The sequence below is a fragment of the Cariama cristata genome, unplaced genomic scaffold, assembly GCF_000690535.1.
Source record: "Cariama cristata isolate BGI_N322 unplaced genomic scaffold, ASM69053v1 scaffold3043, whole genome shotgun sequence".
Taxonomy (NCBI): domain Eukaryota; kingdom Metazoa; phylum Chordata; class Aves; order Cariamiformes; family Cariamidae; genus Cariama; species Cariama cristata.
In genome coordinates, this window is record NW_009607636.1 from 98 (window position 1) to 17,901 (window position 17,804).

The 17,804-nt window shown below is 36.9% G+C and overlaps 1 protein-coding gene across 1 annotated transcript in view; it reads left to right on the forward strand.

The window, feature by feature from the left end:
• Positions 1-672: 672 nt before the first annotated feature.
• MALRD1 (MAM and LDL receptor class A domain containing 1) overlaps positions 673-17,804 on the forward strand; it is a gene marked incomplete at both ends in the record, with an annotated part of 76,706 nt that continues 59,574 nt past the window's right edge. The window contains 5 exons of the mRNA XM_009696788.1: positions 673-767; positions 847-1,008; positions 1,294-1,387; positions 6,687-6,830; positions 11,715-11,872. Of these exons, the coding sequence (XP_009695090.1) occupies positions 673-767; positions 847-1,008; positions 1,294-1,387; positions 6,687-6,830; positions 11,715-11,872 (653 nt within the window). The remainder of the gene's footprint in view (positions 768-846; positions 1,009-1,293; positions 1,388-6,686; positions 6,831-11,714; positions 11,873-17,804) is intronic.

Below are 17,804 nucleotides of genomic sequence, written 5' to 3' on the forward strand. Positions count from 1 at the left end.
GGCCCCCTAGAGAACGGAGGCCAGGCCGTGCTGGCCGGGCTTGTGACCCCGCGGGGGACCCAGGCTGGAGCAGTCTGTGTCTGAAGGGCTGCACCCCTGGGAAGGGGCCCATGCTGGAGCACTTCATGAAGAACTGCAGTCTGTGAGAAGGACTCATGTTGGAGAAGTTCATGGAGGATTGTCTGCTGTGGGAGGGACCCCAGGCTGGAGCAGGGGCAGAGTGTGAGGAGTCCTCCCTCTGGGGGAGGAAGGAGCGGTAGAGACAGTGTGGGATGAACTGACCCCAACCCCCATTACCTGTCCCCCTATGCTGTTTGGGGGGAGGAGGTAGAGAACTCAGGAGTAAAGTTGAGCTCAGGAAGAAGGGAGGGGTGGGAGGAAGGTATTTTTAAGATTCGTTTTTATATCTGATTACCCTACTCTGATTTGATTGGTACTAAATCAAACTAATTTCCCCAAGTCAAGTCTGTTTTGCCCATGGTGGTAATTAGTGAGTGATCTCTCCCTGTCCTTATCTCAACCCATGAGCCTTTTGTTATATTTTCTCTCCCCTGTCCAGCTGAGTAGGGGGAGTAATAGAGTGGCTCTGGTGGGCCCCTGAACTCCAGCCAGGGTCAACCCACCACACTTTTCTCCAAGCTTCTAAGATTTCTTTTTCATTCCTTTTAATAGCTTATTTCCTCTCATTGTCCTCTGAAATGCGACCCTCTTCTGCAACTTTAAGGACCAATGTTTTCCTTCCAAATGACGAAGCACACGTTTGCCAGGTATATTGATGCATAGTCCTTGTATTTCATTGTTTGTCACAGTACTTCCCTGGAATAATCAGACCTTTTTTTTTCCTAGATTACATTTTATTACTGGATCAGTCAAATGAGCGGAACATTGATGGTGGGGCTCCAAAAGCACTCTGAAGATAATATTGCAAACATCTGGCAAGTTTCAGGAGAACTGCAAAATCAGTGGAAAGCAAATACTATCACAATCAATAGCACTGAAAAGTATGAGGTTGGTAAATTGAGGTGAATTTAAATTACACCTGTCAGATCCTTCCTGTTAAATGCTACTGCACTCTTGAGTTAGATGGTTAGACTATACATCTGTGCTGACAAGCAACAAGTATATGAAAAAGCCAGGATGGTAATCTTCCAAAATTGTTAAGTGCGTGATTTGAGTTCTCATATTTCTAATAGAAACTCTATGGACTACACTGGCATACCTTGAAAGGTTTTTTTTCTTGTCTGTGACACTGGTGAATACCATTTCTTGTTGATTTGCTGTTAATCTCTGCAGGTTATCTTTTGGGGGATGGTGGAGACCCAGAGACAAGATGAAACTGTTGCAATTGATGATATTACTTTCAGTGAAGGATGTTCTCTGGCATGTGGTAAGAATACCTGTTTTTCAGGAGACAGATCCTTTTACTTTGTCTTTCCCTTGGATTAGAAGAGAAAACACAAAGGAAAACCTTTTGGTATTCAAAAACTTTCTTAACTCTGTGTTTTCATCTGGCCTGTTTTCATTCCTAAACCATCATCTGTCTCATCACATCTAGACACAGTTACAAAGAATGACAATAAATACTTTAAGAAATCTGGTACAGTATAAAAGTAGCTTCCTCAGGACAGCAGCAAGGCCTCAGTGGGCAGAAAAGATCTACTGCTTTTGGCCAAAGAATTAGTGTGTTCAGCCAGCTTAGGAAAAGCTTTGGAGCTGACTTTAGGGAGATTCCCAAGGCACTTGTGTATATTTTTAAATGCACAAAGATCCTGATCCTCAGCTGTGTAGTGGGGCTATTTTGTTCTACTCTGCTATATCCAAGAGCTGCAATGTCAGGCTACTCAGCTTTGCAGCCAGACCATCCCTGAATGTTGGGGTTCTTTAGCAAAACACTTCTTATTTCTCTTTTCGACCCAACGTATTTTTGTTTCTCTTTTCAACCCAACTACCCATGCTAGCATAAATTAGATTGCTTGCTGTTCTGTATTACACAAGAAGATTGCATTGTGGCACCTACATCACATCCTCAGGTGAGCACAGTCCTGATTCAAAGCACTTCCTTTCTTTTCCTGCCTCTGAGTTTTGGCACAGCACTTGAGGGTTCAGTCTTTAAATTTAGCTTGAGGTATGGAATGCAGCGTTTGACACAGACCAAGCTAGGTTACATGATTGATTTTGTGTACTGGGGTCTAAAACAAAGCTCACTAGATTTCCCAGTAGGAAAAATTACTGCAAATACATGCACATGGTTATTAACATATTAGAGTGCTAAGCAATTGTAGGCAGATAACAGTAAGAGAGATGCAAATCCTAGTGTAATGATTCAGGCAAGCATACATTTTTATATCAACGGGGATCTATATTGGGGAAATGAAGTTACAGGTAGTTAAACTTGGTCATTTAAGTCTCTTCATGTTTCAACTTCCTTACAATGGAGAAATATAGAAGCAAATATCATATAAATATTTTCATGCCAGGGCCCATCTTGCTTTTCTGTTTTGTAAAGATTTTCTAGCAGCACTACTTAAATGAGCAAGGATACTAATTTAAAACTTTGGGCATACTTGTCTATGAACTCAGGTAAGTTTACGATGTCCTTGCTTTGAAAAAGTTAATTTGAAACAGACAAGGAAAAGAGGATAGATGTGTGATTCTCCCAACTTCTTTCAGATCCTTGGAGGATTTCTGCATATGAAAGGACAGGTTAAAGGGGGAAAAAAATGCATGGCTAGATTCTAGCAACCTATATAATTGCTTAACCGGTTCCTGCAGGAAGATACAAATCTCTCTGTACAAATGCATTGGCTTTTTTCATAAACAAAGTGCTTCTAAAGCGAACAAAAAAAAATTAAAAAAAAAATCATCTCTACAGATGAAATACCCTCACAAAGAGATGAAAAAATCAAAACCAAAACAGAAACAGGATGTACTCATGAGAACTTATAAATCTAGATGTTAAACTTACCTTACAAGGCAGCTGTTGAACTATATTGTGTGACATACAGATTGAGCTGCTGTACTGTTAAGTATCTCGGGTATATTCTAATAAAAGCCAATTCTTATCCTGTGCTTCCTCATTAGGAAAAGTCAGCTTCATTAGGTAACATCTAAATTGCTCATAGGAGGCAAAAACATGGTCAAAGGATCTTAATTTCTCCCTGAAAGAGGAATTTGACTACTGAACATTTTCCAACAATTAAAACAAAAGGTCAGATTAATGGTTGTTCGAATTGAAATAAATTTTTCTCTAGTCCTTATGGAATGTCTGCATAAGAAGACTTTAAATGAAGACCACTTTAATTGCATGAAACTTGTAGTTAAAATTTGCATTTTTAAAGTACCCTTCATGATTTTCAGTCCCAGTCTAAACGCACATATGAAATGACCTGTGTATTTGTATTCATTAGTATGACTGTGCTTTTAGGGTCATGAGTAAAATAGCTTAAGTATTTGTTCTTTCAGGAGTTTGTTGATACAAACTGTGATGGCTAAATTTAAATGTAATTTCATTAAGTTTTAAGCTTTTTCTTCCCTTTTCTTCCTCCCCTGTCTCAAACTGCCCCCTCAGTCTCTTTTCTGGTCTGCTAGAAAGTAAACTTCATGCATTTAAAAAAAAACCCTAACTTGTATATAGCAATTTAAGATACTCTGCAGTCTGTAGTTTTTCCAAAAGCTGCCAGATTGTTTCAGTTATCACTCAAAAGCACCACAGCTTTTTATTACACAATTGCATATGTACTGCAGAAAAAAATATTTTAGCTGTCAAACAGAAAATATTAAAGTTATGCTTTAAGACATAAGTAATACAAAATCTCCTTTAATTATACCTTTAGTAGACCTTCTATTGAAAGAATTCATATTCTTATCCAAGTGTCTGATCGCCCTGCAGAACTCCCTCTTGACTCCTGATGAATTATATGTGTGAAGAGCTCTATTAAGATTGTTGTTCTGATCTTGCCATAGGGGTGAAAGCAAAGAGCCCCAAGGCATGAAACGGGAATAAGGGAGAATGAGGTTTTTGTCCTTCTGAAATAATTTATACTGCAAAAGGGGTATATTTTCCCTGCAAAGCTAGGTGTTTTTTTTTTCTGGAAAACTGGTGTAATTATGTATGTATTACTTATAATGTATAAATTTTGACAAAAATCTAGTATGAGTACTTCAATTGAAAAAATCTCAAACTTAATTCCTTAGTTAATTCTAATCATGCAAAGATGTTACCTTTAATATCACAGATGCAGAATCAGATGCAGGGTCTTTCAGAGCAACTGCTACAGGGATGAGAGTCAGAAAATCCAAAATACTGATCTTACTGTTATCTGACATGCTGGCGGACAATGGGTATTTTGTCCCAAGAGACTGAGATTATTGTTAAAATAAAGAAACGACCTCAGAAATATTTAGAACTAAATTTTAAAAATGCAGAATTAATCAAAATATTTTGTTTCAATAATTAAAAAATGTTTAAAGAAGAACTTGATTCCTTTTGAGTGTTTTTGCAACTTTTTTCAAATGTCAAAATTTGACAATGTCCATCCTTTTCTAGACCATTCTAGAATTTTGCATTTTCCCTGGCAAATAAGTTTTCCATGGGAAATAAACTTTCCACAAGCTATTCTCACTTGATACTCATGGTTTGAAAAAAGTACACATGTTTCTACAACACTGGAACAAGGAAGAAATCAGAGGTTTGTAGTATCAGTTGGACAGGACATATCACTGAGATGTCAGTAACGTAAATAACATAATAACTCTGAGATGCAATAAACAGTAATGTCTATGTATACTGACATAAAATTGTTTCCTCTGTACAGTTAGGAATCTCCATGTTTTCTCTGAGACACCCTGACTGCTATTTAGAAGTCTTAACCAGAAGATTGCCTTTCTCCTGCAATAATATGAGGAAATGGAATTTGCATTATCGTAGTGCCATCCTGCTTAAAATCATTACTTTCTTTCTGTAACCATTATTAATTACACAAAATTTTGCAGCTACAGTCTGGCATCTCAAACTTAATAGAAACACAGAATGGTTTGGGTTAGAAGGGACATCTAAAGATCATCCAGTCCAACCCCACTGACATGGGCAGGGATGTCTTGCGCTAGATTAGATTGCTCAAAGCCCTACCCAACCTGACCTTGAATACTTCTAGTGACAGGGTATCCATAATTTTTCGTGGCAACCTGTTCCAGTGTCTTGCCACGATCATTATAAAAATGTCTTCCTTATAGGCAATCTAAATCTATCCTCTTTCGATTTAAAACTGTTACCCTTTGTCCTGTCACTGCAGATCTTGGTAGAAAGCCTCTTTGTGTCTTTCTTATAAGCCCCCTTTTAAGTAATGAAAAGGCTGCAAGCTCTTCCCGGAGACTTCTCTTCTCCAGGCTGAACAACCCCAACTCTCTCAGCCTTTCTTTGTAGGAGACGTATTCTAGCCCTCTAATAATTTTTGTGGCCCTTGTCCAAACCCACTCCCACAGGTCCATGTCTGTCTTATGCTAGGGACCCCAGAGCTGGATGCAGTACTCTAGGTGGGATCTGACGAGAGCAGAGAGGAAGAATGACTTCCCTTGACCTGCTGGCCACACTTTTTTTTATGCAACTGAGGATGCAATTGGCTTTGTGTGCTGCAAGTGCACATTGCCAGGTCACGTCCATTTTTTCATCCACCAGTACCCCCAAGTCCTTCTCTGCAGAGCTGTTCTCAATCAGTTAGTCCCCCAGTCTGTCCTGAGAGTAGTGATTACTTTGGCCCAGGTGCAAGATCTTGAACTTGGCATTGTTGAATTTCATGAGGTTTGCATGGCCCACTCTTCAAGCCTCTCAAGGTCCCTCTGGATGGTATCCCTTTCCTCTAGTATATCAACTGCACCACTCAGCTTGGTGTCATCTGCAAACTTGCTGAGGGTACGCTCCATCCCACTGTTGTGTCATAATGAAGATATTTGATAGTATTGGTCCCTCATTACTGGTTTCCAAATGGACATTGAGCTATTGATACTGTAACTCTTTGGACACAGCCATCCAGTCCATCCATCAAACCCATATCTCTTCAATTTAGAGGTAAGAATGTTGAGGAAGACCATATTAAAGACCTTACAGAAGTCCAGGTAGATGACAACCATAGCTCTTCCCTTGTCCACTGATGCAGTCTCTCCATTGTAGAAGGGCGCTAGAATAGTCAGACATGATTTGCTCTTAAAAAGTTCTTGAAAATATGCGGTGATGTATTCAGAAACTTCTTGGTTCTAAAAGGAAGCATTCTGTTTCAAGTATTATGGAGATGCTGCTGAGTTTAACCTCTCAGTTACAAATTATTTTTCTGTAGCTATCATCTGCAAAAGTAAATAGGTATTTCTTGTTATGACATGTAATTTTCTATGTTTCCTGGCAACTCTCTCTGCAGAAGTGAATTCATGAATGTTGTAACAACTGGCTAATGTAAATATCACTCCATTGCTCTGAAAGAAGCATCCATCTTTAGGGAATGATGTTTTAAAATGGTATCATTAAAGATGGCAGTCTGAAATACTAGACAGCACTCAGTGATACACAAGTCTTTTGAAGTAACCAGAGGCAGCAATGTTATCAAGTAATTTAATAAGCATATGTTTCTAATGGGAAGTAGTCTTATAAATGATGACTTCTTAAGAAGTTAAGTCGTTGTTTTTCTTTTGTCTTTTAGCACCACAGACTTCCAGTTTTGAGCTTGGCATGTGCGAGTGGCATTCAGATCGGCTGGCTAAGCCTGCTATGTGGCCGCAACTACAGGCTGGGCACAAGGTTGGCTCCTGCTCCTTCCTGAAAGATTGGAGCAATAATACTGAAGGTGGGAAATTTACTTAAACGTACTTAAATTTACTTTAATGTACCCAAATTAGCTTTTTCTTTGACCATTTAGTAAGGGTACTGTGAACACACGTGCTGGTAAAACATGAAAGATTTTAACTTAAGAATTCCCATATAAACTAATAATTGCTTTATTCTCCAGTTAATTCTTTGTATGAGATCTATGCAACAATTTGATGAAATTAAATTAATCCATCTAAGCCTACAGCCCTTGTGTGTGGTTTTTCTGTTTTGGTTTTGATGCTTGGCAGTTTTCCTTGTGTAGTGCTACATGTTTGAGCATACAGTCAGGAATTTCACTTTAGACTTTTAATTAAGGGAGCTATAGAGAAACTTTTATTATACAAAAAAGTTTATTACCCTTAAAACAATAAAATTAATCCAGTTGCAGATTTCAGAAGTAAAGAGCCACACTTGTTTTTGAAGTCACTGTGTTGTACTTGTCTATGAGTTTATGGGAAAGGTTTTTGAAACCTTAATGGATATAAATGTCTAAGTGTTGTAATGTGAAATGAAATCACCTTGTCAGCTAAGTGTTTGGCTTGTCTACTGAGACTGCTTTCAAAGGGTTTAAGTAGCATTAGTTGTAATAATATAATTTGTGATGTAGCTTTGAAGAACTGATAGCGTGGAGATTCCTGCTTGAACTCTGAGCTCACAGAAGTGGAGTACATCTCATTGATAGCAGCAGAATGAATGCTTAGATATTAATTTCATTTTAGAAAGATTTTTAGAATAAATTTTAGTATGTGTTTCAACAGACTGTAGTAACTGTAAGTCAAATTAGAATAGCAAGCAAAAGTGCTTGAGTGTATACACAGTCAAAATGAATTTTTGCACGTTAGCATGTACAATGGAGAGGATATAGACTAGTAAAGCAGATTTTTCTCTTTAAAAAAAAAAAGGATTTCAATTTTCACTGGGATATCTAACAAAAATGAGACTTTTAATTCTATTTTATTTTAAACATCTCTCTGAAAGGTGTTGTATCAGTGCCATACCTTAGTATGATACCTCAAGGGCTAGTAATAAGTATGGATTCCCCTTTTGTGGCAGTATTGTGCTAACAGAAAAGATACCAGAATTCTGTAAGTGGCTTTTACAGGACCAGGTCACAAGAAATGTCTGTTGGAACAAAACATATTTTGAAATGTCTGTTGTACAGGTGCTTGGGCACCTATTGTATAGGTGTATATTATTGTATAAATATTCACAGGTAGCTGAGTAGGCTGAACATATAGCACAAACAACTGCTTGGGGACATTCCCTGTGCTTCCGTGTCATAAAGGAAAAAAGAAAATATGAGAAGAAATAACTGTCAAAACAACACACAGAATTTAATTCATCATTAACATTGGAAAATATTCAAAAATCTGAACTATGATTGCTCATGTCTCAATATATTCAGTATTTCCATTCATGCAGATTTGTTGAGGCGTGAATGAAGAGGTTGAATATTAACTAAAATTCTAAAAACTAAAGATATGGTGTGCAAACTGCAAAAATGCCATGCTTGAGGGCTCAAACTTGCAATGCAAATAGAGCTTGACTAAGCTTTAGTTTCTGATTTTGATCAAAGCTTTCACTGCTATAAATAGAAGAGAGGTAAAGAAACTAAATTATAAAGCAGAGGTCTAGACAGTTATATTTATAAAGAAAGCATTGCTTATAGGCTTTGAATAATCCTCCTTTCCTGGTATTCTTAAATTTAATAAAATACTTTCTGTCCTTAGCAGACGTTTTTTCTTTATTCTTTTATTGCTTCTTTTCTCTGTTGTTGTATTGTAGGCACTTTCTCTGTAACTTTTTCTCTTAATTTCTCTAGTGTCAAATGTTCTTACAGAGGTTTTATGTTCTCCTGCAATACTGTTCAGAAAATACCTTTTTGTTGTTGTTGTTTTCTTTATTTATATTTCCAGCATGCTGTGTAGTTTCCATAGTTCGTTCTCCTTACATTGGATTAATTTAGTTTCCTACATCTGGAGTAACACTTCCTTAGTAAGAAACTAATTAAACCAATTGTCTGCATAATAAAAATAAAGATTATGAGATGCAAAAAAAATCAAAGGAACTGTTATGGCTTTTAAACCCAACATTTCAGATAACTAATGATAAAAATCCCTCAAGTTTAAGCATGAAAAACCAGCCAAATAATTAAATTATGTGATTCTATCACATTACTCTCTTTTTTTTTAATTCAAGATGTCATCCATGACTCCATGACTTGTGAGTTCATGAAAACTCACCTTTAAAGAGTAGCAACAACAACAGTTCAAATTTGACTTTCTCTTTCCTTAAAACGGTTGAGTGGGAAGGTTGCAGGGGATTGGTTCACAGACTGAACAGTTCTCTGCTTGGGAAGAGAACTTGCCAGAAAAGGAAAATTCCCACTCTGTGGTTCAGTTTTATCTAAAGGCTCAGTTACTCTAAAACTAGTGACATAGATTCAAAGTCGTGTAGTTTGTGAAATAAAAAAACCCCATGGATTAAAACAGAAAGAGTGACAAAAGGTTTGAGTCAGAAAATGGTTAAGATGGAGCCAAGCAGCTAAATACTTACAGGCTTTGAGTTTTCAGTGTAGCAGGATACAGGTAGGTTCACTAACCCAGCCCAGCCCTAAGACATTGGGCCACCTCATCAGTAAGTTGTAAGGTCTGCTTCTAGTTGGACTCCATTGCAGTCAGCAGCCTATCTTTCCACAGGACTCCAAGATTTTGCTTACGACAGACAAAATTTTTCCTTAAAACTGAACAAAACAAGACTGTCTATCTAAAACTTGATTAAACAGCCACGTGGGGAAATAAAAGGCTTTATGGAAAGATACTAAAGTCTACAGTCTTAATCCTGGCAATCATCCCAGCATCTCTTGCCGGAAACACACAGATCTCTGTGACTCAATAGCCCTACTATCACAGGAATGAAGTAGCTTTTCTGGGATTCCTGTTCTAATTCCATAAACATGGGGAAGTTTGGCACTTCGGAAACAGAAAGTCATGAAAATTCAAAAGAACAAGACGTGAAGAAGGTCAGAGCATAAACACAGTAATACGCTAAGCAGTGTATTGGACTGATGGAAATTCAGACCTTAAAGAGCTACAAATTTGTTACAAATGAAAGAAAAATGTTCCTGATACCATTAATCTTTAGAAAGCTACTCAATAAATGTTCGCCAAAGGTAATAAAAGGAAAAAAAAAAAAACCTGGAAGAGAGGAAACAAATAAGTACTTTAGCATAGATTATTGCCTGTCCAGTTAAACTGACATGGTTCTACTTTTACATCCTATAGAGAAGAGGGAAAAAATAATAATTAAAAAATCAGTATTTTCAGGACAGGCGTTTCTGCAGTCTTTATTTCTGAAAGTAGGTCTCAATTTGCCTCAGAGGCATTCACAATACTTACATAAAATGTATTCCCTGAAGAGCAGTTAGTATCCCATGTGGACACACAATCATTCTGGATGTTTCATAGAACTTTTGTTTATGTAGTGCTGTTCACTTGCTTTCTTACCCCAAAATCATATCAACTCCACTTTGCCCTGTTTTTAAAGATTCAGGAATTTACACTGAAAGAGGGAAAAGAATGTTAATTGTCATTAGGATCAGAAAGTAAAATTGGTTTGTTTTATAATGGCATCAGAGAATTCTGAAGTCAGATAAAGAACAGGTAGTGTAAATTCTAATAATGCATATTTCTCTTCTGCACAAGGCAGTAGTCATAGAAGTGTAGATGCTTTGTTGATCTCTGTCAAACAGAATGCTGGGTTAAATCTATAATGTTTTCTTATATCAAGGTTAGCCGCTGTGGCATGAAATTACAAAGCTAATTCCAAAGCAATTGCAACCACATATTTGAGTGTAAAATATTGCATAACACAAAGAGTAAACTGGCAACAAAAGGAAAAGAATGTAGTCCCTTATAAAAATGAAGGTTTTCCTTGTGAAATGACATTTTTTCACTTCAGCTTGAAATAAACTGTATAACATCTGCATTTGAGAGAAGTTGTATTTAGACACGTGAATACAGAAACAGTAGACTTAAGACCTTTAATCAGTCATTGTTTATTATTTTAATAGCTGCTTCAGAAGGCAGCAAAATATTCAGTGACTCAGGAGGGGGAAAAAAAGACCTGATATATTTGGTTAAAACTACTTAGCCTTTTTATTTCTGACAAATAAAAGACACTGCTGAGGGGATGGAGTACTCTTAGATCTCTGTAGGAATGCTTTTAAAAGGGGCAGTAGGTCAAGAAGAGCACAAATTGCTTTTCTGCTTCAGATGGAAAGACAATATGCTTCCAACATTTTGTTGTAGAAGTTCTGGCTGAGAAATAAAGACCTTGATTACATGGTGGAGATGTTACTGCCTCCTGCAGCAGTAAGGTGAAGTGTTTCCCCCTACGACCTACTTTTTTTTTTTTTTTTTTTTTTTAAAATTTTGAAGAGTCTACAGTATTACTGTACAAATCATATTTTCTGGAAACCATAGTGAAAGAAGGAAGAAAGCCATTTCCAAATATATTTGTAATAAGGTATTGAATGATTGTAAATATAAGGAGGCTGTGCTGAATGTAGGACTGCTTACAGCTTTTAAAATGCGAAGTAACAATGTCAAGATACTATCAGCTGATGTAATTCTTAGTTTCTGGGGCTATCTGTGAATCAAATGAAGATACATATCTATCTTTTTAACAGGAAACACTTACATGACATCGAAGTCATATCATCAGCATGACGGTCACATTCCATTGTTGCCAGGACGGGTCCATGGTTTAATTCAAAGAAAGTAGTCCTTATGTTCATAGAGTGAGGAAAAAAAAAAAGTTTTGTGAAAAAGTGCACCTTTTTTTTTTAAATATTTTTCAGACCATTTTGAGTGGTTGGAAGATAATGACAACGCATTATATAAAAGTGCTTATCTTAACAGCTCCATGTGTCTTTGCTCCAGCAAGAATTGCCATTTTCAGTTTCATTACTCCACGGCAGATAGCAGTGTCCTCAAGGCAGTACTGTTTACTAATAAGGTAAGAAGAAACATGCATTCATTTTCAAACGGTAAAGATACAGCAGCCCAGGTGTTACCACCCAAAATGCAAGGAAATATGTCTGCTAGCACATACCTGCCCCAAGTGAGTTTGTGCAAAACAATAGCTTGGTATTGTTCCACTGATCTATGCAATTGTAAAACCTGGGTATTTGCCATCTCAGCTATAAACTAATTTGATGAGTGAATGTTCTGCAATAAGACTTCAAGGACAAACCCCAGCTATTACAGAATTAAATAATTTGGGAATTTCAGGGGAAAAATCTATACTAACAACTTTTTTAGCCATCTTTCCATTCTAGGAATGGGAAAATAGGTGTTTTTCTCTATGGAGACACAGAAAAAAAGGAAAGTTGCTGGCTCAGGATGTCTGGAAAGCTCTTGCTTAGCCACCCAATTTGCTTTCCCCATGTTTTAGAGCAGTAATTTTCCTATTATTCTACCTATTAGTATATAAAAAAGCCGTGTCAAACTGAAACACAAATGCTAGTTAAGCAATGATAACTATTTCTGTCTTTCTTACCTCCCTTGCCTTGTAGAGTCTTTCTGCTCATGGAGTGCTCCCTTTTGAAAGTCTTCTTTAATAACTTAATATTGATGCTATTGTACTTAATGAAAGCAAGAGCAGTACAGCCGGCCTCATTAAGTTAATGGCTCTCATAACTTGATGTTGGAGTTGAATTATCACCCAACAATACAAGTATTTAAAAAGACAGATCTACTTCATTCACAAAGATAAGATGCAAAAAGCCCTGAAGTGTAACACTACCAAGGCGTCTAAATATAGGAACAGGTAATGGAAATACCTTCTTTCTGTCCCACTGTGTCTTCAACTATTCATGAAAACAACTGCAGGCTCTTACTCATTTTTCATTTACAAAAGGGAATAGTTGTATTTTTCTACGACCCATTACTGTATCAGGGAATTGTAACATAATCAGTGTTCTGGTCAGAATGCATGGAGATTTGTGCCATAGTACTTGCCAATAAATTCCCAGGCATAACGCCCTTGGCAATCTTGAGACGGAATAAGAATACTGATTTCAGTGTTTCACCTAAGTAGCATCAATGGACCCAATTTAAGAGTTTTATCTCCCTGAAAATAGCACAAATTCTGTGAGCCAAAAATACGAGAAAACTGGCATTTGAGTTCCCATAGAATTGGGAGCCTAAACGGAATTAACTGAGAAACAGCTCCTTATATATGCATTAGAAGAACAGCTATTATAGCAGTTCAGTGCATTCTGTTTCCACAGCTTCTCTTAGCCCTTTGATGTTTTAGTTATTGAATTTCTCCTTCAGTCAGAAGTGTATTTATTGCATATAGACCTATTTAAAGCTGATATGAGTTACTCATGTTGCAAAATTTGCCAGAAAAGCATTCAGAAACATAAGCTTCTATTGGTAGCTTCAAAACCAAAACCCTACAGACTCATATTTAAGACTTCTTCAACTGAAATAGAGGGGTAGCTTTTACACATTTTGCTACTGAATTGTTAGGTTGTTTATTAAAAACAAATTAATCTTCAAAACTAGCCAAATACTGAGAAACAGAAGCGAGAGCCAAGTGCTGGTTCTGACCCTGGAAGACAACAGGGCTGTTGTCCTGGAGACTGTCATTCAAAATGACCTCTCAATTGCACAGTCCAGTACCATACAGTTTCCCTGCATCCCCTTTTACTATTTTTTATTGGTCAGAACCTCTTGTCTCTGAATAATTCTTGCTTTGTCTCTGAATAACTCTTGCTATGTCCCAGCACTGACAGGCCTAACACAAACGGAGACTGGATTATATAGAATGTACAGTTTCAGTGCTGTTCTTGGAGTACAAGCACCACAGATGTTGCAAATGTATACCTAGCCTTCTTCACCCTTTCAACAGAGAGGCCAAAGATGAGTGAACATTTTCTAATATAGACATTATGACATCAATTGGAGAATTTAAATTATTCTTGGGTATGAAGAAGGATAGGGAAAACGGACTCTTTTTGTCAACAGTAACCTGTTATTGACTTATATTTAACTTGCAGTCCATGATAATCTGCAGCTTTTCCTGTTTTATTGCTGGCTTAGCAAAGTTGCTCTTCATTTAATACTACTCCATTTGATCATTTGATTTTTCTTTCCTAACTGTGATTCATATGTCTTTGAACTTTGTGTTATTGATTTGAAACTGGTTTTTGTATACTGAGATGGTTTTAAATTCTAATGATGTCCTTCAGAGTGCTTGTAATTCCTCCCAATTTAGTGTTATACACATTTTTTGAAATTTTGTTTTTCAATCCACTATCCAAACAGTTAGTCAGCACTATAATTATGTCAGGCCCTGGAACAGACCTATGTAGAGCCCTATTATCATTTTCTTTTAGTTTGATAGAGGGCTATTGACAGGTCCTCTTTTAAATAAGGTCACACTCCTATTTGTACACTCATTTTACAGTAATTCTATCTGCACAAAATATCCTCAATTTTCTTATAGAATGTCCTCCAAGATTATGTTAAAAGCCTTAATAATGTCTACTTTTTCAAGTCTATTTACAATGAAAAAAAAAAATTACACTGCCTGAATGTGACTTGCTCCTTATCAGAAGCAGCTAACATAGGTTTCTCACTTTCTAATTCTCTAGCTGCTTACCAGAAGATTGTTAGCAATTTGTTCCAGTGTCTTACAAATTGTCAGCTTTCAGCTGATTGGCTATAATTGCATAGTCTGTTTTTTCCCCATCACTGTAATATATATCCTTTGTTCTCCCAGTTCTCTAGTTTCCCTCACATTCCCCCCAGGTTCTCAGAGTTAGTTGTTGATAGTAAGATATTCCTTCCATTATGTAACTTTTACTTAAAACTTCCTGATTCCCTTCCAGTTTCAGTACTTCTGGCTTTTATATGTTTGTAATAGTGTTCTTCTATTCTCATCCATATTTGCATTCGTATTTGGCAAAATTAACAGCCTTACTGTCGCGGAAGGAATCATGCACTTCACTCACAAGAGAGAAGCAACAATGTATTTTATTGATATAAGACAGTAAGTTAACAAAGTTCAATGGTAAATGTGACAGTGGTTTAACAAGATTTGATAGCAAGGCACACTTGAATATTTACTGCATAGAGGACAGGGTCAGACAAAACTGTCAGAGAGACCTTCCTGTTGAGTCATGAGGTTCGGAAAGGACCCCCTTACGTTCTGAACTCCTTCTCAGAGGGAGTTTAGATGTGGCTGGATCCATGCTTAGTCCCAGACTTGATCAACAATTTATGTCTAAAGGATTATATATGTACAATCAATCCTTTATGTCACTTAGCTAAGACTTCAAAGTTTCAGCTCTCTGATTCCCCATTCACTTACCAAGTATCTGATGCAATAAGGATTCTCTGAGCCTCAGGGAGTAACCTTGAGAGGCATCCCTACTCAAGGGAAGATCCTGGTGTGCAGCCCGGAGCCATGCAGGAGAGCTCAACGGGCCCTGGGCCTTCCACTATTTATGGAGTAAGGCTTTTGACTTACAGTCATATTTGCATACTAGCCATATTTTGGCTGGCACATGCTCAACTAGCTCCCAGCTATTAAGCAAGATTTATAGCTCTTAGCTATTGTGTTGTTATCTGTCTTCCCAGAGTCCAACTTAAGCCAGATGCAGCTATTTTGACCACCACTGGTGGCTGTTGCTCAAGCAAAGAAAAAAAAAAAAATCACCATCACACTTACTAACATAAAATATTAACAATATTAACTATTAACTGTCCGATAAATTTTAAAGTTTTCTGTGAAAACTGAAACCAAAGAAGATAATTTTGCCTTCAGTCTGTAATTTGCCATTCATTACTTACTCATTCCTCCCATTAAGTAATGGGCTTATGCTTCTTCCTTTTACCTTCTTAATCTTTACATCTTGTATAGCTTACAAAACAGATGGAAATGAAACAATAAAAGATAGTTTCAACTGATATTTATATGTGCAAGTGTACTTGTACCCTAATGCACTAAAATTTCTGTAAGTGTTCGGCAACACTTGCAAAAACTGTGCAACTACACTCCTCTGCAGAAGTTAAAGGTGATCCATTAATCATTGTGGGGGAACAAATAAACATTTGTTCCAAATTACTCTCTAAAATGAGAGAAGCAAGGACAAAATGATGAGTGCAGTTGCACAGCAGTGAATGTAGCTGTAGGTAAATGTCAAAAATAAAAAGAAACTTGTATTTTATAAATGGAGTTGATAAGAAAAAGTCCTGATTGTCTCTTCCATCCTTCAAATCCGAGTAGCATTATCTCAAAAAAAATTGCAGGAAAAAGAAATAATTCTTGCCCATTTTAGCTTTACAAAAAATTGTTTATAGATAGTAATGTATCACAATAAGGGGAATAGAATGAAGGTATTTTGAGCAACTGCTCCTCTGCATCATCAAAATAAATCTCAAGAGAAAGTACTGGAAAAGCAATACATTCAACTTTTTAAAAGAAAGCCAGAGATGCAAGGAATGAGCTAGAGGGGTTAACCCATTTGTACCAAAGAGGTGGAAGAATCTGATAAGCAGAATGAATACTGCAGAGAAAACATTGTGTGGAAGGGAAATATCATTGGCTTATTAAAACTGTATAGAATCAGAGGGTAATGTCTATTGCATGGAACAATAGCTGGTTTAAAAGTTGTTGCATCTGAGGTGATTTACATCTTTCAGTGGAAAAATTAACCCTAGAAGGTCTGGATACTGGCACATACACAGAAAACTCAAGTTTACTGCTACAAGCTGTTTTTATTAAAGTAAATTTGGGAGAAAGATTGTCATGGGGATGGGTATCCAAGCTGTTAATTGAATGTGAACAAAATTATAGTACCCAGATGCATCCAATCAAAAAATCAGCAGATGCAGAGTGTTCCTACAAGATATACAAATGTGTTTGGAGGGTTCATATATGTACGTGTGGGGAAATACATTAGCTAACGTATTTCTAAAGGCAGACACTTAAGACAGGCATAAAAGCGTGGTTTTAACCTGCCATGCAGTGTGATTCCTAGTACATAATCCTTTTCTGTGTCTTATATGTGGCTATTGTAGGCTAATAATGTTAATAGATTTTCTTTGGAAGCTGAATTATTTAGCAAAATGAAGCAAGTTTTACACAGAATGAAGTGTCCTCAACGTTGACAGACTTTTGCTGAATATCTGTCACATGAACAAATTGACAAATACTTATATCCTATACTGACATGAAAACTCACAGCTGACTTTTATTTCTCTAATCAAGTATGTCATGTGGTTTATCCAGATTTGATCTCTTAAAACTAATCTTCAAACACATATTCAATAGAGATCTATTCTTCCAGCTTTGTTAATATGTCGTAACAGTTGAAGCCTTCGTAGGGAAAAATAAGTAATTGACTACTCGTCACAAACCATGTTCTGCTGGCTCAGACCTCTCAGTCTGTCAAGCAGTAGACACCATTTTCCTACTCTTTTTTTTATATTGCAAGACAGGAAAAAAAATATAACTGTCCTTGTCTATAGTATTGATAACATTTCACATACCAGTCGTATCCCCTTTTATTCATCTCCTGTAAGGTAAACTGTATTTAACCTTTCAGTTTCTCTCCATATAAGCGACTTTCCATTTCTCCTATCCTGCTTTGAATCTTTTTCTGAACTGCCTCTATTTCCGCAATATCCTTTGTGGAAAAGGTATGAGCAGTACCTTGCACAGTATCCTGAAAGGGGTCTCAGTATTGATACTTTGAATGGTAAGTCTCTTTGTAAGTATAGACTATATTAACTTTTCCTGCATTTTTTTCTCTATTTCTGGTTTTGCTCTGTTTTGGAGCTGATTCTTGAAAAGATTTTATTTAGGTATATGAAGTGCACGTTGCCACAGTTCTTTTCTTTGTACTGTCCTCAGCGTATTCCAGTTAGGATCA